The sequence below is a fragment of the Mesoplodon densirostris genome, chromosome 4 (genome assembly GCF_025265405.1).
Source record: "Mesoplodon densirostris isolate mMesDen1 chromosome 4, mMesDen1 primary haplotype, whole genome shotgun sequence".
NCBI lineage: Eukaryota > Metazoa > Chordata > Mammalia > Artiodactyla > Ziphiidae > Mesoplodon > Mesoplodon densirostris.
This window is the reverse complement of record NC_082664.1, coordinates 171,560,873-171,579,796: the sequence shown is the minus strand read 5'-3', so window position 1 is coordinate 171,579,796 and position 18,924 is coordinate 171,560,873. Positions and strand designations below refer to the sequence as shown.

Below are 18,924 nucleotides of genomic sequence, written 5' to 3'. Positions count from 1 at the left end.
GAACAAATAAGGAAGGTCCTGGGGGCTGGGGATGCGGTTCCTGCTTTCTTCCTTCCGTGGCCATTGCTACCATTCCCTCTGACAGAAACACCCTTTCTTTCTTCTTCCATTCTTACTCTTTCTTTAAAGACCAGCTTTGTTTTCACTTGTACTTCTTCCACTGAAGTCCTCCCTGAATATCTCAGGCTGCATTCACTCATTCTTCTCAATTTTTTTTTTAAGTTTATCATGAAGTCTAGTACATAGAAGTGTTTTCTGATTGTTCCATCTGGTCTCCCAGCTGGATTATAAAATTCCTTGAAAAAGAACTTGGTCTTATTCTTTTTTTGCCTATCCCTTAATGCTTAACAGAGTGCTGGGTACATGTAGGCACTTTAATACTTAAAACTACAAAAGGATCTTGCTAATAGAATGATAATACGCATCAACTGGACAGTAAAAGCTGGCACTAGTGTGTATACCTAAAAATGGAAAAGCCTATAGATGTGTCAGTTTTAAATATTTTGTTTGGCCTGGAGGGTTTTTATTACCTCCTATCTGTCTGCAGCCACGTTAAATTCATACCTTTTTACCTTCTGCCTTGCTTTCCCATCTCTTTTCTAGTGCTCTGGATCCTTAGATTAAGAAAATGCAAAATTCTGCCTGAAGAAATATTCCCAAAGGCACATTTATAAGAGTATGTGATATGCAGTATTGTCTTTATTTTATCTTGGCTGTCTAACTTCCACAAATCCCACTGATTTACTTTAAAACGTGACTTATTTTGAACTCAGTTCAAGCTAGTGTTCATTTTCATAAAGTTTAGTAAAATTCAAGTTCAAGTTCAATAAAACCAGAATATCTCACTCCCTGCAGCCGAAAAGATTAGATGATAAAATGAAGCTTTCAGAAATCATGTCAACTACTCACTTTCAAGAGCTGATGACTGTGAATGATCCACTCATCTCCTTACATCTCCCTCCCTCTTAGCTGATCGAATTAGCTGGTCACTTTCTTACTTAGCACCAAGAAAACAAAGTTCAATTATTTTCTTAGAAGGAGGAAGACAGAGCATAGGTGTTTGACACACAGAATTGTATCCTGAGGGACCTTCAGCAACTTACAACCTTCTACCATCCAGTGACTATGGTGCTTGAGGGGCAACCAAGCTGTTGGAGATCATGGGAAGGATTCAGAGAACTGAGGGCTGTTAGCAGACAGTATGATCTTTCAGATGAGTATCTAAAACTAGACCTATTTAGCTGTAGGGCCTAACCTAAACATTACAGCAATATATAGTTTTTGTTCATTATTTGTAGAAATACAATGTACAAACAGTGGTACCTCCTTTATACAGCGTTATAACTGACTATTCAAATGAATTTGGCCTGCCATTCATTTTTATTATTTTTTAAAAATCAGCCTTAACCACGTCCATGTTTTATTTCTTAAAAACAACTTTTGGGGATTTTGTGGGTTTTTTTTTTTTGAGTGCTTAGTATGCCTGGGATTAGGCTAAATTCTTTATATATAACATCTCATTAACCTTTACAATGACCCTATAAATAGGTTCTTTTATTAACCCCATTTATGGGTAATCACACTAAGGTTTAGAGAGGTCAAGACTTGCTAAAGGCATTGCTGCTGGTACATGGAGAATCCAGGCACCCCAGCTCCAGAGCCTGGGCTCACGGACACAGTGGGATACTAACTCCAAAGACCCTGTTTTCTTAAAACCAACCTCCTGAACACAGTTGACAGCTCAGGGTCCCCCTCCTGGCCATCCACAGCTGTGAGAACACACTCACTCTCTCTCAGCCTCTGCTTTCAACAGTCAGTCCCACTGGCTGAGCCCCTCCAGCAGCTTGACCTTTCTACCTTACTACCTTGAATCTGCAGTGGTCTAAGAAATATGACAGCCACGTTTGTCAAAACTGTTCACAGAATAAGTCAATACACTCCAAGTGACGTCTCAAAGCATCGCCGGTAAAGTGCATGCACGTTGCAAAAAATATTTCAGTGACTCAGAGACCTTTTTCCTTTTCTTTATAAGATCTTCGCAGTGTTCCCAGATGAGTGAAACTAACAGACACTGGGAAAATTACCAAAAGTTACTTCTCAGTATAAATTATCTGCGCTATGAGGTTTTTATATGTTGACTCTTTACTCTCCAAGAACATAAAAAAGACAGTACAGAGGCTGTGAGGAAAATGTGAGGAAGAAGAAAGTGTGAATTATTTATGTGTGAATTTTATTAGCTTATGTTAATTTTATTAACCTATATTACCTTCCATGTCAATATGATAGGTGAAAGTTAACTAGTAAAACCCTGCCCCCATCTTATAGAAGAAAACATTGACCCAGCAGAAGAAACAAGTTAATACCCCATTTCAATTTTCTTCCCCCACTTCTAGGCTAAGAGAGCATGGCTTACCTTACTGAACTGTCCAACCACATACTTCAGAATATTGGGAGGAGCACCATACAGAAATGGCTCGAGAGCTGGTAAATAGGTGCATTTTTGTAGGATATTCTTTATGGCTTTTTTACTCTATTGAAATACAAAGCAAAATACATACCAAAGTAAGTAATCAATGAAAGCTTGACAAGAATTCATGTCTTGTGTTCCTGGAATTTGAAAATGAAGTGAAGAGCTTGTGAGGAACTTAACTGCTGTTGGTGACAAGGTCTACCAGTGGCATCCACTGTACCATGCAGACAGCCTTACTCCAATTTTAAAGGTTCCAAATTGGTGATAGACTGCCAACTTATTAATCAAGAACTCTAATTACGCTAGAAATCCACTGAGCTTCACTATCCTTCATCAAGAAATATACTTGAGGGCTTCCCTGGTGGCGCAGTGGTTGAGAGTCCGCCTGCCAATGCAGGGGACGCAGGTTCGTGCCCCGGTCCAGGAGGATCCCACAGGCCGCGGAGCGGCTGGGCCCATGAGCCATGGCCGCTGAGCCTGCGCGTCCGGAGCCTGTGCTCCGCAACAGGAGAGGCCACAACAGTGAGAGGCCTGTGTATCGCAAAAAAAAAAAAAAAAAAAAGAAATATACTTGATTTTTTACTATAAACTTCTAGATCAGGATGTATATCATGACTAATAATCAGTTGTATTATCCAGCATGAAAGAAATATTAGCATATTAGTTAATTAAGATTTTGTTTACTTGTCAATTTCTGGGTTTAAGATTTTTTTAACAACATTATTGAGATATAATTTACATACCATAAATTCACTCATTTTAAAATCCATAGATTTTTAGTAAATTTACAGAGCTGTGCAACCATCACCACAATCTAATTTTAGAACATTTTCATCATCCCAAAAGAAACCTTGTGCCCGTTTATAGTTACATTCTTGTGGGTGTAAAGTAATATCTCATTATGGTTTTGATTTGCATTTCTATAGTCACTAATGATGTTGAACATCTTTTCATGTGCTGATTGATCATTTGTTGGTGAAATGTCTATTCAGATCTTTTGCCCATTTTTTAGTTGGGTTGTCCTCTTATTGAGTTTTAAGAGCTCTTTATATATTTTGAATACAAGTCCTTGCTTGAATATATGATTTGCAAGTAATTTTTCCAAGTCTGCGGCTTGTCTTTTCATTTTCTCAGTGATGTCTTCTGAAGCATACAAGTTTTTCATTTTGATGAAACCTAATTTATCAATGTTTTCTTTTATTACTTGTGCTTTAAGCGTCATTTCTAAGAAATCAATGCCTAATCCAAGGTTAAAAAGATTTCCTTCTATGTTTTCTTCTAAGAGTTTTATAGTCTTAATTCTTATATTTAGACCTATTATCCATTTTTAGTTAATTCTGGTATATGGTATGAGACACGGGTCCAAATTAATATTTTTGTCTGAGGATATAATAATTATCCTAGTACAGTTTGCTGAAAAGACTAACATTAAATTGCCTTGGTACCTTTGTGAAAAATCAATTGACCATAAAAGGGTCTATTTCAGATTTTCAATTTAATTACTACATTGATATATATATGTCTTTCTGTAAGCAAGTACCACACTATCTTGATTCCTGTAGCTTTATAATAAATTTTGAGGTTGGGCAGTGTAAGTCTTTCTTTTTCAAGATTGTTTTGGCTAGTCTGAGTCCTTTGCATTTCCATATGAATTTTAGGATCAGCTTCTCAACTTCTGGGGGGAAAAAAGCCAGCTGGGATTTTGACAGGAATTGTATTGAATATGTAGATGGTTTTCACAATATTGAATTGCCATTTTAACAATATTGAATCTTCCAATCTGTGAACATGGAATGTCTCTTCATTTATTCAGATCTTCTTTCATTTTTTTCAGCAATGTTTTATAGTTTTCAGTGTACGAATCTTATACTTCTTTTGTTAAATTTATTCCTAAATATTTTATTCTTTTTGATGCTATTGTGAATGAAACTATTTTCTTAACTTCATATTTGAATTACTCATTACTAAGATATGGAAATACAATTGATTTTTTTTTTTTTTTTTTTTTTTTTTTTGCGGTACGCAGGCCTCTCACTGTTGTGGCCTCTCCCATTGCAGAGCACAGGCTCTGGACGTGCAGGCTCAGCGGCCATGGCTCACGGGCCTAGCCGCTCCGCGGTATGTGGGATCTTCCTGGACGGGGGCACAAAGCCATGTCCCCTGCATCGGCAGGCAGACTCTCAACCACTGCACCACTAGGGAAGCCCAATACAATTGATTTTTATATTGATCTTATACCTAGTGATTTTGTTGAACTCTTATTAGTTCTAGTATTTGTGTATGTGTGTGTCTGTGTGTATTCCTTAGGATTTTCTACATATAAGATCACATCATATTTTGGATTTAAAATGAATAAGCCTTTGGAAAATGTGCCTTATATTTGGTTATTTATGGCTCTGAGTGAAATAAAATTGTTCCTACAACTTCATTCTGGGAATTGTACAGAAATTACATGGGGTCAACAAACCCTTTTATTTATCTAATTCAGGAAATCAAGTAATATGTTACTTTGAAATAATGAATAAGAGATTATGAATTTTGCTAAATGTCAGAGCATTTAGTAGCTAGTGCTTATCCTTAGACATATATAATACATGATGATGTGAGGGAAGGAGTCATGGGCTATCTACTTATGGCAACTTGAGTTTGAGCCTGGTTTTCCTATGAACTAGCATAGCATCTACAGTTCTACATTCATTAATTTTTCTGATATTTCTAAAAACTGACTTTAGCCACACTGATCAAAGCTATTGTAAAAACCACAGTAAGTGACTAACAATACTATTTTTTTTATCTCAACAACACACATAAGTGTAGTAATTAACAAAATACAATTGTCAATTCTAGGCAAACACTTGGTGCCACTTCACTTGTTTTTCACAGAAAATGAAAGGAGTAACAAAAAATTATTCACTGTTGCTTTCCTTAATGAATGATCTCTAATGAAAATTGCTTAAAATGAAAAATGTTTCTTATTCAAAAGTTAATTTTATTCTGAAAGCATTCTGACCCAAAGAGCTATAGTTATTTAAATGAGGGGAGCACATAGGAGTAAATCTTCATGACCTTGTGTTAGGCAAAGTCTTCTCAGATATAGCTCCAAAAGCACAAGCAGCAAAAGAAGAAAAATGACTGAACTTCATTAAAACTTTTTTTTTAAATGTGCTCTAAACAATACCATCAATAAAGTGATAAGACAATCCACAGAATGGGAGAAAATATTTTTAAATCATACATTTGATAAGGATTTGTATCCAGAAATATATAAAGAACCCTTAAAACTCAATAATAAAAAGATAAATAGCCCAATTTAAAAATGGGCAAAGGGTCTGATTAGACATTTCTCCAAAGACGATATACAAATGGCCAATAAGCACATGAAAAGATTTTCAGCATCATTAGCCATCAAGGAAATGCAAATCGAAACCAGAATGTGATACCAATTCACACCCACTAGGATGGCTATAATAAAAAACAAAGACAATAACAAGTGATGGCAAAGATGTGGAAAAATTAGAACCCTCATACATTGCTGGTGGGAATGTAAAATGGTACAGTCACATTGCAAAACAGTTCGGCAGTTCCTCAAAATGTCAAAAAGAGTTATCATATGACCTAGCAAATTCCATTCCTAGGGACATACCCAAGAGAAATGGAAACATACATCCACACAAAACTTGCACAGTAATGCTCATAGCAGCATTATTTATAATAGTCAAAGAGTAGAAACAACCCAATGTCTAAGCAGTGAACAGAAAAATAAAATGTGGTATATCAATACAATGGAATATTATTTGGCAATTAAAAGGAACAAAATATTGATATATGCTACAACATGGATGAACCTTGAAACTTTAAGTGAGAGAAGCCAGGCACAAAAGGCCACATATATTGTATGGTTCCATTTAAATGAACTGTCCAGAAGAGGCAAATCCCCAAAGACAGATAGTAAATTAATGGTTGCCTGGGGCTAAACAGGAAGGATATGGAGTGACTGCTAATGGGAGAATGAAAATGTTCTAAAATTAGACTGTGGTGATGTTTGCACCTGTGAAGATACTAAAACCATTGAATTGTATAGTTTAAATGGGTAAATTATATGGTATATGAGTTATATTTCAATAAAGCTGTTAAAAATAAAGGGGAACAACCAAGACAATAAGAATACAATAATTAAATCAAATAATTATCTTAGAAATAGTTTTATAACCATTTGAATAGTTTTATAACCATCCAAATGCCAAACTAAGATGATGCATTTCGATATGATACCTCTGAATCAAAACAAATGAATTCAGTTGCCTGAATATTATCAAAATATATGTAGGTAAGCTGATTATATAAAAGATATATATATTTTTTCAGTTTTTATAAGGTATTTGAAATTACATAGGTGTTTAGACAGTAAGGCTATGTGAAAATGTGCACGAAATTCCAAGGGGCTGCTCCTTGGCTCTCTCTCATGGATCAGAACCAATTAGAGAATGCATACAGAAGCTGACATGCCTTTGGGACAAAATGAACTTCAACATGGCCTTATAATTTGAAAGCTGCTACAGAGTAACAAATGAGAAACACCATTAGACAGTTCCTAAAGCTCTTGGATACATTTTCCCTACTGAGATAGTGTCACATCAAACAGATTTGGACTTTCACTCTAAAGCCTTTAAAACAACAACTGATAGAATCCAAGAGACCTTGGGGAAGAAAAAAAAAGGAATGATTAAGTCCCTACAATAAGAAAATATCTGGATGGATTTAAAGCCTTGGAAAGATTGTTGACAGGATAATGATTGATAAATCACTTTTAATTTAATACCCACTGTATTTCCTGAAAGTAAATATTATATTAAATAAAGGCAGAAGGAACCTTCTATTAGTAAACCTAAATGTTTTAATAAAACCACTTTTATTAAACTAATACAAGATAAAAATTATCTGACTTCAAAAAGTAAAGTTATCAAACTTATTTTACTCTGGTGATATTTATACAATATAATATCATAATAACTCATTAAAAACCAAGTTATATAAACTTGGTAGTATGTAAATAGTATATAGTACTCCCTCAGAGACTATTTGCAAGGGTTTCTCAACTATAATTACTATTGACTCCACTATTAATTATTCATGCTCTAGCTGATGTATTCTTTTATTTCCCTGGATTACTAGAGGTAAGGGTGGGAAGGATGAAAAGTGAGGAGGAGGGAGGAGGGAAGAGGAGGAAGTGGGGAAGGGAAGAGGGAGGACAAAAGACAATTATGATAATGGGTTAAAGAAATATGCCGCAAAAAGAGAACTACATACACAGGCTAAAATTATATGTAGGGCTTCTGTGGTGGTGCAGTGGTTAAGAATCTGCTTGCCAATGCAGGGGACACGGGTTCGAGCCCTGGTCCAGGAAGATCCCACATGCTGCGGAGCAACTAAGCCCATGGGCCACAAGTACTGAGCCTGTGCTCTAGAGCCCATGAGCCACAACTATTGAGCCCTCACGCCACAACTACTGAAGCCCGTGCACCTAAAGCCCACTCTCCACAACAAAGAGAAGCCACCATAGTGAGAAGTCCACCCACTGCAATGAAGAGTAGCCCCCACTCACCGCAACTAGAGAAAGCCCGTGCACAGCAATGAAGACCCAACACAGCCAAAAATAAAATAAATACATTTAAAAAAAATAAAATAAAATAAAATAAAATTATATGTATGTAAATCAGATGTACTTGGACAACTCAAAACTGGAAATGGAGTTGTGGTTTCTCACCAGAAAGTCAAAGAATCACACAATTGTTAAACAGGAAAAGACCTTAGCACATTGTCAATCTTACTCTCTACCAAGCATTGCCAAGGAATGGAGTCAACATTGGAGACAAGTAAGGGAAAAGCCCTAAATCTATTAAATCATTGCTTTGATCTAGGAAGTCTTATAAAAACGGAAAAAGCGTTAATCTTAGAAATCAACTTCCCCCAATGAATCTGTAGAGAAAAAAACATGTAAACATAACCAAATCAACATAAACTCACTTTTATAAAATTTATAAACCAAATAAATAACTCACTACATTGCTTTCAGAGTCTCTCAACTGTAAGTTCAAGCAGACTTCCTGCCTCGTTAGAGCATCTAAAGTTGTTCCAGCAAATCTGTTTTCCTATTTGTTACTTTAGTGTTTTAATTAAAATTTAAAAGTAATTTAATTTACTGTTATTTTGATTGTCTTTTCTGTGTACTTCTCTCAACCCAAGTCAATTCTGAAAGCTGTTTTCCAAAAGTTGCATGCTCTCCTAATTGGGAGTATGCTGGGAAGCATTTTTCTTTCTTTGAAATTCTAAAATTATTTTACAAACCCATCCTACTTTATATTCATGTTTTATGAATCATGTCAGTAGCTAGTAACATTTTTTTTAGAAATCTTTATTTTTTTTAAATGCATGATTTAAAATGTTTAATTTAGTGAATCTTACAGTCATTCAGTCATTTTTCCTTTTAGGAACAAATATAAGACATAATTAAAAGATCAGGCAGACTTGGAGTTAGGAGAGGTAGCTCATGCTTCAGGAATACCTTGAGAAAGCAGCTTAAATTTCTTTAGACTCAATTTTTTAATGTAAAATGGACTAAAGTACTCTCTGGCCAATTCCACCTCCAAAATCCTATTATTCAATAACCTATTTCATAACAAAAGTCAATCGAAATGTAGAAGGCAACAACCAGACATTCATTTTACAAACAACTTTGTACCTACAGAGAACTTTCTTTAAAATATATCACTGATTTTTAGAGACAAAGGTAACTCATTTTCAAAGAGTCACCTCACTTCTGATAAATTAATTTCTTGACTCAGAAAAGCGATATTGTCCGTGATGAAAATTAAAACATTTTAAATTACACATTTTAAAGAATGAGTCAAAATCTAACAAATCTTCATTAAAACAGTCAAGAATTAAGCACTTACTTTCATTTGAAGATCCTCAGAACTTTCGGTCGACATGTACAAAGAAAGCAGGACAGGCAAAGTGTTTGTGACCGCGACAGCCCGGGCGTGCTCCGGAGTGTGCCTCCCAATCTGTCCCAAGGCCCAGGCAGCAGCAGCCTTAATATGATCTTCTGGCTCTTCCGACAAGCAGACTGACAGCTGGGGCACACCCTGCAGCGTTGATCAAAAGAGCAAGAGTTATGAATCCAGAGCAGGATTAAAGAGTCTTCCCCGTCTCTCAAACATTAGAAGGAATCATTTTGGTCTTGATCCTTTTCTTAAACGGTTCAATAAATGAGCACTTCACAGGGGCTGTCATTTTTCAAGTCAATAAAATGACCAGAACTAATTTACCATAATTATCTGTAACAATCCAACTAAACTAAATATCTCCACTAACGTTTACTCCCCAAACAGAGGCGTTTAACCAAAAAACAGATGCCACAGACTAGTATTTAGGCAAAACCAGATTCCACTGTGACAAATTAAAAATGTGTAGGATTTTAAAACCTTTTGCTTGAGGGGAGGCTGGCTGGGGCCGGCGCACACATCCCAGACGCAGCCGGGCGGGTGACTCAGCTGCAGGTGGCGCCCCAGAGTCCGGGGAAGCGGTGGGGGGCGCAGGATGCTCTCCGAGGTCGCCCCGGGGGCAAAGGATTTCCAGATCTGATCAGGGAGCTGGACTCCTCTGTGTCACCACTTAGAACACACATCTTTTCTTTGTTATCAACATCACTGATCATCAACCACCCCAGACATCTGCATGTGTGACTTTAAAAAGCCAATGCAGCAGCATTTTGGTTGAAGGAGGAGACCTTCAAGATGACAGAAGAGTAAGACACGGAGATCACCTTCCTCCCCGCAAAAACATCAGAAATACATCTACATGTGGAACAACTCTTACAGAACACCTACTGAACGCTGGCAGAAGATCTCAGACTTTCCAAAAGGCAAGAAACTCCCCACATACCTGGGTAGGGCAAAAGGAAAAAGAATAAACAGAGACAAAAGGATAGGGACGGGACCTGCACCAGTGGGAGGGAGCTGTGAAGGAGGAAAGGTTTCCACACACTAGAAGCCCCTTCACGGGCGGAGACTGCGGGTGGCGGAGGGGAGAAGCTTCGGAGCCACGGAGGAGAGCACAGCCACAGGGGTGCGGAGGGCAAAGCAGAGAGATACCCACACAGAGGATCGGTGCCGACCGGCACTCACCAGCCCGAGAGGCTTGTCTGCTCACCTGCTGGGGCGGGTGGGGGCTGGCAGCTGAGGCTCGGGCTTCGGTCAGAGCGCAGGGAGAGGACTGGGGTTGGCGGTGTGAACACAGCCGGAAGGGGCTAGTGCGCCACAACGGAGGGAGTCCGGGAAAAAGTCTGGAGCTGCCGAAGAGGCAAGAGACCATTGTTTCGGGGTGCACGAGGAGAGGGGATTCAGAGCAACACCTAAACGAGCTCCAGAGACGGGCGCGAGCCGCAGCTACCAGCGCGGACCCCGGAGAAGGGCATGAGACACTAAGGCTGCTGCTGCCGCCACCAAGAAGCCTCTGTGTGAGCACAGGTCACTATCCACACCTCCCCACCCAGGAGCCTGTGCAGCCCGCCACTGCCAGGGTCCCGTGATCCAGGGACAACTTCCCCGGGAGAACACACGGCGCGCCTCAGGCTGGTGCAACGTCACGCCGGCCTCTGCCGCCGCAGGCTCGCCCCGCACTTCGTGCCCCTCCCTCCCCCCCGGCCTGAGTGAGCCACAGCCCCCGAATCAGCTGTTCCTTTAACCCCGTCCTGTTTGAGCGAAGACCAGACGCCCTCAGGCGACCTATACGCAGAGGCGGGTCCAAATCCAAAGCTGAAACCCAGGGAGCTGTGCGAACAAGGAAGAGAAAGGGAAATCTCTCCCAGCAGCCTCAGGAGCAGTGGATTAAATCTCCACAGTCAACTTGATGTACCCTGCATCTGTGGAATACCTGAATAGACAACGAACCATCCCAAATTGAGGAGGTGGACTTTGGGAGCAATGATATATATATTTTTTTCCTTTTTCTCTTTTGGTGAGTGTGTATGTGTATGCTTCTTTGTGTGATTTCGTTTGTATAGCTTTGCATTTACCATTTGTCCTAGGGTTCTGTCTGTCCGTTTTTGTTTGCTTTTAAGTATAGTTTTTAGCGCTTGTTATCATTGGTGGATTTGTTTTTTGCTTTGGTTGCTCTCTTTCTTTTTTTTTATTTTTAATAATTATTTTTTTGTAATAACTTTATTTTACACACACTCTCTCTCTCTCTCTCTCTCTCTTTCTTTCTTTCTTTTTTTCTCCCTTTTCTTCTGAGCCATGTGGGTCTTGGTCCTCCAGCCGGGTGTCAGGCCTGTGGCTCTGAGGTGGGAAAGCCGAGTTCAGGACACTAGTCCACCAGAGACCTCCTGGCTCCACGTAATATCAAACGGTGAAAGCTCTCCCAGAGATCTCCATCTCAATGCTCAGACCCAGCCCCACACAATGACCAGCAAGCTACAGTGCTGCACACCCCATGCCAAACAATTAGCAAGACAGGAACACAACCCCACCCATTAGCAGAGAGCCTGCCTAAAATCATAATAAGGTCACAGACACCCGAAAACACACCACCAGACATGGTCCTGCCCACCAGAAAGACAAGATCCAGCCTCATCCACCAGAGCACAGGCACTAGTCCCCTCCACCAGGAAGCGTACACAACCCACTGAACCAACCTTAGCCACTGGGGGCAGACACCAAAAACAATGGGAACTACGAACCTGCAGGCTGCAAAAGGAGACCCCAAACACAGTAAGTTAAGCAAAGTGAGAAGACAGAGAAACACACAGCAGTTGAAGGAGCAAGGTAAAAACCCACCAGACCAAACAAATGAAGAGGAAATAGGCAGTCTACCTGAAAAAGGATTCAGAGTACTGATAGTAAAGATGATCCAAAATCTTGGAAGTAGAATGGAGAAAATACAAGAAGTGTTTAAAAAGGACCTAGAAGAACTAAAGAGCAAACAAACGATGAACAACACAATAAATGAAATTAAAAATTCTCTAGAAGGAATCAATAGCCAAATAACTGAGGCAGAAGAACGGATAAGTGACCTGGAAGATAAAATAGTGGAAATAACTACTGCAGAGCAGAAGAAAGAAAAAAGAATGAAAAGAGTTGAGGACAGTCTCAGAGACTTCTGGGACAACAGTAAACGCACAAACATTTAAATTATAGGGGTCCCAGAAGAAGAGAAAAAGAAAGGGACTGAGAAAATATTTGAAGAGATTATAGTTGAAAACTTCCCTAATATGGGAAAGGAAATAGTCAATCAAGACCAGGAAGTGCACAGAGTCCCATACAGAATAAATCCAAGGACAAACACACCAAGGCACATATTAATCAAACTATCAAAAATTAAATACAAAGAAAAAATATTAAAAGCAGCAAGGGAAAAACAACAAATAACACACAAGGGAATTCCCATCAGGTTAACAGCTGATTTTTCAGTAGAAACTCTGCAAGCCAGAAGGGAGTGGCAGGACATATTTAAAGTGATGAAAGGGAAAAACCTACAACCAAGATTACTCTACCCAGCAAGGATCGCATTCAGATTTGAGAGAGAAATTAAAAACTTTACAGACAAGCAAAAGCTAAGAGAACTCAGCCCCACCAAACCAGCTTTACAACAAGGGCTAAAGGAACTCCTCTAGACAGGAAACACAAGAGAAGGAAAAGACCTACAATAACAAACCAAAAACAATTAAGAAAATGGTCATAGGAACATACATATCAATAATTACCTGAAATGTAAATGGATTAAATGCTCCAACCAAAAGACACAGATGGCCTGAATGGATACAGAAACAAGACCCATATATATGCTATCTACAAGAGACCCACTTCAGACCTAGGGACACATATAGACTGAAAGTGAGGAGATGGAAAAAGATATTCCATGCAAATGGAAATCAAAAGAAAGCTGGAGTAACAAGTCTCATATCAGACAAAATAGACTATAAAATAAAGACTATTACAAGAGACAAAGAAGGACACTATATAATGCTCAAAGGACCAATCCAAGAAGAAGATATAACAATTGTAAATATTTAAGCACCCAACATAGGAGCACCTCAATACATACGGCAAATGCTAACAGCCATGAATGGGGAAATCGACAGTAACACAATCATAGTAGGGGACTTTAACACCCCACTTTCACCAATGGACAGATCATCCAAAATGAAAATAAATAAGGAAACACAAGCTTTAAATGATACATTGAACAAGATGGACTTAATTAATATTTATAGGCCATTCCATCCAAAAACAAGAGAATACACTTTCATCTCAATGGCTCATGGAACATTCTCCAGGATAGATCATACCATGGGTCACAAATCAAGCCTTGGCAAATTTAAGAAAATTTAAATCGTATCAAGTATATTTTCTGACCACAACGCTATGAGACTAGATTATCAATTACAGGAAAAAGTCTGTAAAAAAGACAAACACGTGGAGGCTAGCCAATACACTACTAAATAACCAAGAGATCACTGAAAAAATCAAAGAGGAAAAAACACCTAGAAACACATGACAATGAAAACACAACAACCTAAAACCTATGGGATGCAGCATAAGCAGTTCTAAGAGGGAAGTTTATAGCAATACAATCGTACCTCAAGAAACAAGAAGCATCTCAAATAAACAACCTAACCTTACACCTAAAGCAATTAGAGAAAGAAGAACAAAAAATACCCCAAAGTTAGCAGAAGGAAAGAAATCATAAAGATCAGAGCAGGGCCTCCCTGGTGGCGCAGTGGTTGAGAGTCCGCCTGCCGATGCAGGGGATACGGGTTCGTGCCCCGGTCTGGGAGGATCCCATATGCCGCGGAGCGGCTGGGCCCGTGAGCCATGGCCGCTGAGCCTGCGCGTCCGGAGCCTGTGCTCCGCAACGGGAGAGGCCACAACAGTGAGAGGCCCGCGTACAGCAAAAAAAAAAAAAAAAAAAAAAAAAAGATCAGAGCAGAAATAAATGAAAAAGAAATGAAGGAAACGATAGCAAAGATCAATAAAACTAAAAGCTGGTTCTTTGAGAAGATAAACAAAATTGATAAACCATTAGCTAGACTCATCAAGAAAAAAAGGGAGGAGACTCAAATCAATAGAATTAGAAATGAAAAGGGAGAAGGAACAACTGACACTGCAGAAATACAAAGGATCATGAGAGATTACTACAAGCAACTCTATGCCAATAAAATGGACAACCTGGAAGAAATGGACAAATTCTTAGAAAAGCACAACCTCCCGAGACTGAACCAGGAAGGAACAGAAAATATAAACAGCCCAATCAAAAGCAATGAAAGTGAGACTGTGATTAAAAATCTTCCAACAAATGAAAGCCCAGGACTAGATGGCTTCACAGGAGAATTCTATCAAACACTTAGAGAAGAGCTAACACCTATCCTTCTCAAACTCTTCCAAAATATAGCAGAGGGAGGAACACTCCCAAACTCATTCTACAAGGCCACCATCACCCTGATACCAAAACCAGACAAAGATGTCCCAAAGAAAACTACAGGCCAAATCACTGATGAACATAGATGCAAAAATCCAACAAAATACTAGCAAACAGAATCCAACAGCACATTAAAAGGTTCATTCACCATGATCAAGTGGGGTTTATCCCAGGAATACAAGGATTCTTCAATATATGCAAATAAAACAATGTGATAACACCATATTAACAAATTGAAGGATAAAAACCATATGATCATCTCAATAGATGCAGAAAAAGCTTTCAACAAAATTCAATACCGATTTAAAATAAAAACCCTCCAGAAAGTAGGCACAGAGGGAACTTACCTCAACATAATAAAGGCCATATATGACAAACCCACCGCTAACATCATTCTCAATGGTGAAAAACTGAAACCATTTCCACTAAGATCAGGAACAAGACAAGGTTGCCCACTCTCACCACTATTATTCAACACAGTTTTGGAAGTTTTAGCCACAGCAACCAAAGAAGAAAAAGAAATAAAAGGAATCCAAATCAGAAAAGAAGAAGTAAAACTGCCACCATTTGCAGATGACATGATACTATACATAGAGAATCCTAAAGACTCTACCAGAAAACTGCTAGATCTAATCAATGAACTTGGCAAAGTAGCAGCATACAATATTAATGCACAGCACTCTCTTGCATTCCTATACACTAATGATGAAAAATCTGAAAGAAATTAAGGAAACACTCCCATTTACCATCACAACAAAAAGAATAAAATACCTAGGAATAAACCTACCTAAGAAGACAAAAGACCTGTATGCAGAAAACTATAAGACACTGATGAAAGAAATTAAAGATGATACAAACAGATGGAGAGATAAACCATGTTCCTGGATTGGAAGAATCAACATTGTGAAAATGACTATACTACCCAAAGCAATCTACAGATGCAATGCAATCTCTATCAAACTATCAATGGCATTTTTCACAGAACTAGAACAAAAAAATTCACAGTTTGTATGGAAACACAAAAGACCCTGAATAGCCAAAGCAATCTTGAGAAAGAAAAATGGAGCTGGAGGAATCAGGCTCCTGGACTTCAGACTAAACTACAAAGCTACAGTAATCAAGACAGTATGGTACTTGCACAAAAACAGAAATCTAGATCAATGGAACAGGATAGAAAGCCAAGAGATAAACCCATGCAATATGGTCACCTTATTTTTGATAAAGGAGGCAAGAATATACAATGGAGAAAAGACAGCCTCTTCAATAACTGGTGCTGGGAAAACTGGACAGCTACACGTAAAAGAATGACATTAGAGCACTCCCTAACCATACACAAAAATCAACTCAAAATGGATTACAGACCTAAATTTCAGGCCAGACACTATAAAACTCTTAGAGGAAAACACAGGCAGAACACTCTATGACATAAATCACAGCAAGATCCTTTTTGACCCACCTCCTAGAGAAATGGAAATAAAAACAAAAATAAACAAATGGGACCTAATGAAACTTAAAAGCTTAAAAAAAAACCAACAGCAAAGGAAACCATAAACAAGATGAAAAGACAACCCTCAGAATGGGAGAAAATATTTGCAAATGAAGCAACTGACAAAGGATTAATCTCCAAAATTTACAAGCAGCTCATGCAGCTCAATATCAAAAAACAAACAACCCAATCCAAAAATGGGCAGAAGACCTAAATAGACATTTCTCCAAAGAAGATATACAGATTGCCAACAAACACATGAAAGAATGCTCAAGATCACTAATCATTAGAGAAATGCAAATCAAAATTACAATGAGGTATCACCTCACACCAGTCAGAATGGCCATCATCAAAATATGTACAAACAATAAATGCTGGAGAGGGTGTGGAGAAAAGGGAACCCTATTGCACTGTTGGTGGGAATGTAAATTGATATAGCCACTATGGAGAACAGTGTGGAGGTTTCTTAAAAAACTAAAAATAGGGCTTCCCTGGTGGCGCAGCGGTTGAGAGTCCGCCTGTCGATCCAGGGGACGCGGGTTCGTGCCCTGGTCTGGGAAGATCCCACATGCCACGGAGCAGCTGGGCCCGTGAGCCATGGCCGCTGGGCCTGCACGTCCGGAGCCTGTGCTCCACAACGGGAGAGGCCACAACAGTGAGAGGCCCACGTACCACAAAAAAACGAAACAAAACAAAACAAAAAAAACTAAAAATAGAATTACCATATGACCCAGCAATCCCACTACTGGGCATATACCCTGAGAAAACCATAATTCAAAAAGAGACATGTACCACAATGTTCACTGCAGCTCTATTTACAGTAGCCAGGACATGGAAGCAACCTAGGTGTCCATCAACAGATGAATGGATAAAGAAGATGTGGCACATGTATACAATGGAATATTACTCAGCCATAAAAAGAAACAAAATTGAGTTATTTGTAGTGAGGTGGATGGACCGAGAGTTTATCATACAGACTGAACTAAGTCAGAAAGAGAAAAACAAATACTGTATGCTAATACATATATACGGAATCTAAAAGAAAAAAAAATGGTTCTGATGAACCTAAGGGCAGGACAGGAATAAAGACACAGACTTAGAGAATGGACTTGAGGACATGGGGAGGGGGATGGGTAAACCGGGACGAAGTGAGAGATTGGCATGGACTTACATACACTACCAAATGTAAAATAGATAGTGGGAAGCAGCCGCATAGCACAGGGAGACAGCTCAGTGCTTTGTGACCACCTAGAGGGGTGGGATAGGAAGGGCGGGAGGGAGACGCAAGAGGGAAGAAACATGGGGATACATGTATATGTATAGCTGATTCACTTTGTTATAAAGTAGAAACACACCACTGTAAAGCAATTATACTCCAATGAAGATGTTAAAAAATATATATATAAATAAAACCTTTTTCTTTCCCTTGTTAAAAATGTTAATTTAGAATCCTTTTAAAAATTGACTTTTCACCAAGTATAACAGATCTGAGAACAAAATACCTACTACAGATCCAAAATCAAATGAATAATATGAGCAAGAATCCTATTTAAGTAAATTTTAGGTGAAATATAGTCACTAAAATCTTTTCTGAAATAGTAAATTTCCATTAATTTTGGTCAACATTTAAATGATAGTTTTGCCCATTTTAACATGATTGAATGTCAAAGTAGGGATGAGTACTTTTGTTACACGGATGGCATATGCTTATATCTTGCGCTTCAAACTTCAATTTTATCTAAATAATCAAAACAGAATTAACTAAAGGGCCTCAAATGCATCACAGTTTATATACCCAAGGAAGAGTCAAATAACCAAATTGAATTATAATTCATTCTGTATAGGCATAATTTTCTAACTAACTTGAGACTAGAAGAATTATCACCTTAAATTTAGTACCACAAAAGCCACTATCACATGGGTCATGCTACCACAGCAAAGGCCAAATGATCATATATATTTTTTTCCCCTCCACCTTTAAATTAGGTTTTTAAGACCAATTTCTTAAAGAAGAGATCTGCCATATTTCTTTGACTTCTTTCTTACGACTAAAAATGTGTCTGCCCATACCAAAAAAAAAAAAAAAACGGTCAGAATCTTTCTATCTTCAGAATGAGGCAACTCTCCAGGAAGTCCATACTTCTGAGACATACCAAGACTGAAGAAACAGGAGGAAAAGAAGACAGCCCCCTTTACCCCATGCCCAACACTCTGACTTACTGGCCTCAGTTGTTTTGAACAGCAAATGAGACAAGGAGCGTTGAATGTGCTTTGAACATTAGAAAGTATTATTTAGATTGGAGGTGTTGTCAGTCCTGAGAGTACTACACGGAACGGGAAAGGATGAGGCCGTGTTGCGTGGTCTGCCGCAAACTGCTGCTGCCCCAACCTTGATCTTCAGGTAAGTGGAAGACAAACCCGATGGGAGAGGCCAGAAGCAGCCCCAGACCAAAGGCAGGGAGCACCTCCTGGTTAGTCTGGGGAAGAAACA

The 18,924-nt window shown here is 38.8% G+C and overlaps 1 protein-coding gene across 2 annotated transcripts in view; it reads right to left on the bottom strand.

Moving 5' to 3' along the window:
* SPAG6 (sperm associated antigen 6) overlaps positions 1-18,924 on the bottom strand; it is a 75,589-nt gene that overhangs the window by 15,325 nt on the left and 41,340 nt on the right. For both annotated transcript variants that reach the window (XM_060095448.1, XM_060095449.1), the window contains exons 8-9: positions 9,424-9,615; positions 2,414-2,530 (exon numbers count right to left, since the gene is read on the bottom strand). In XM_060095448.1, coding sequence (XP_059951431.1) covers positions 2,414-2,530; positions 9,424-9,615 — 309 coding nt within the window. The remainder of the gene's footprint in view (positions 1-2,413; positions 2,531-9,423; positions 9,616-18,924) is intronic.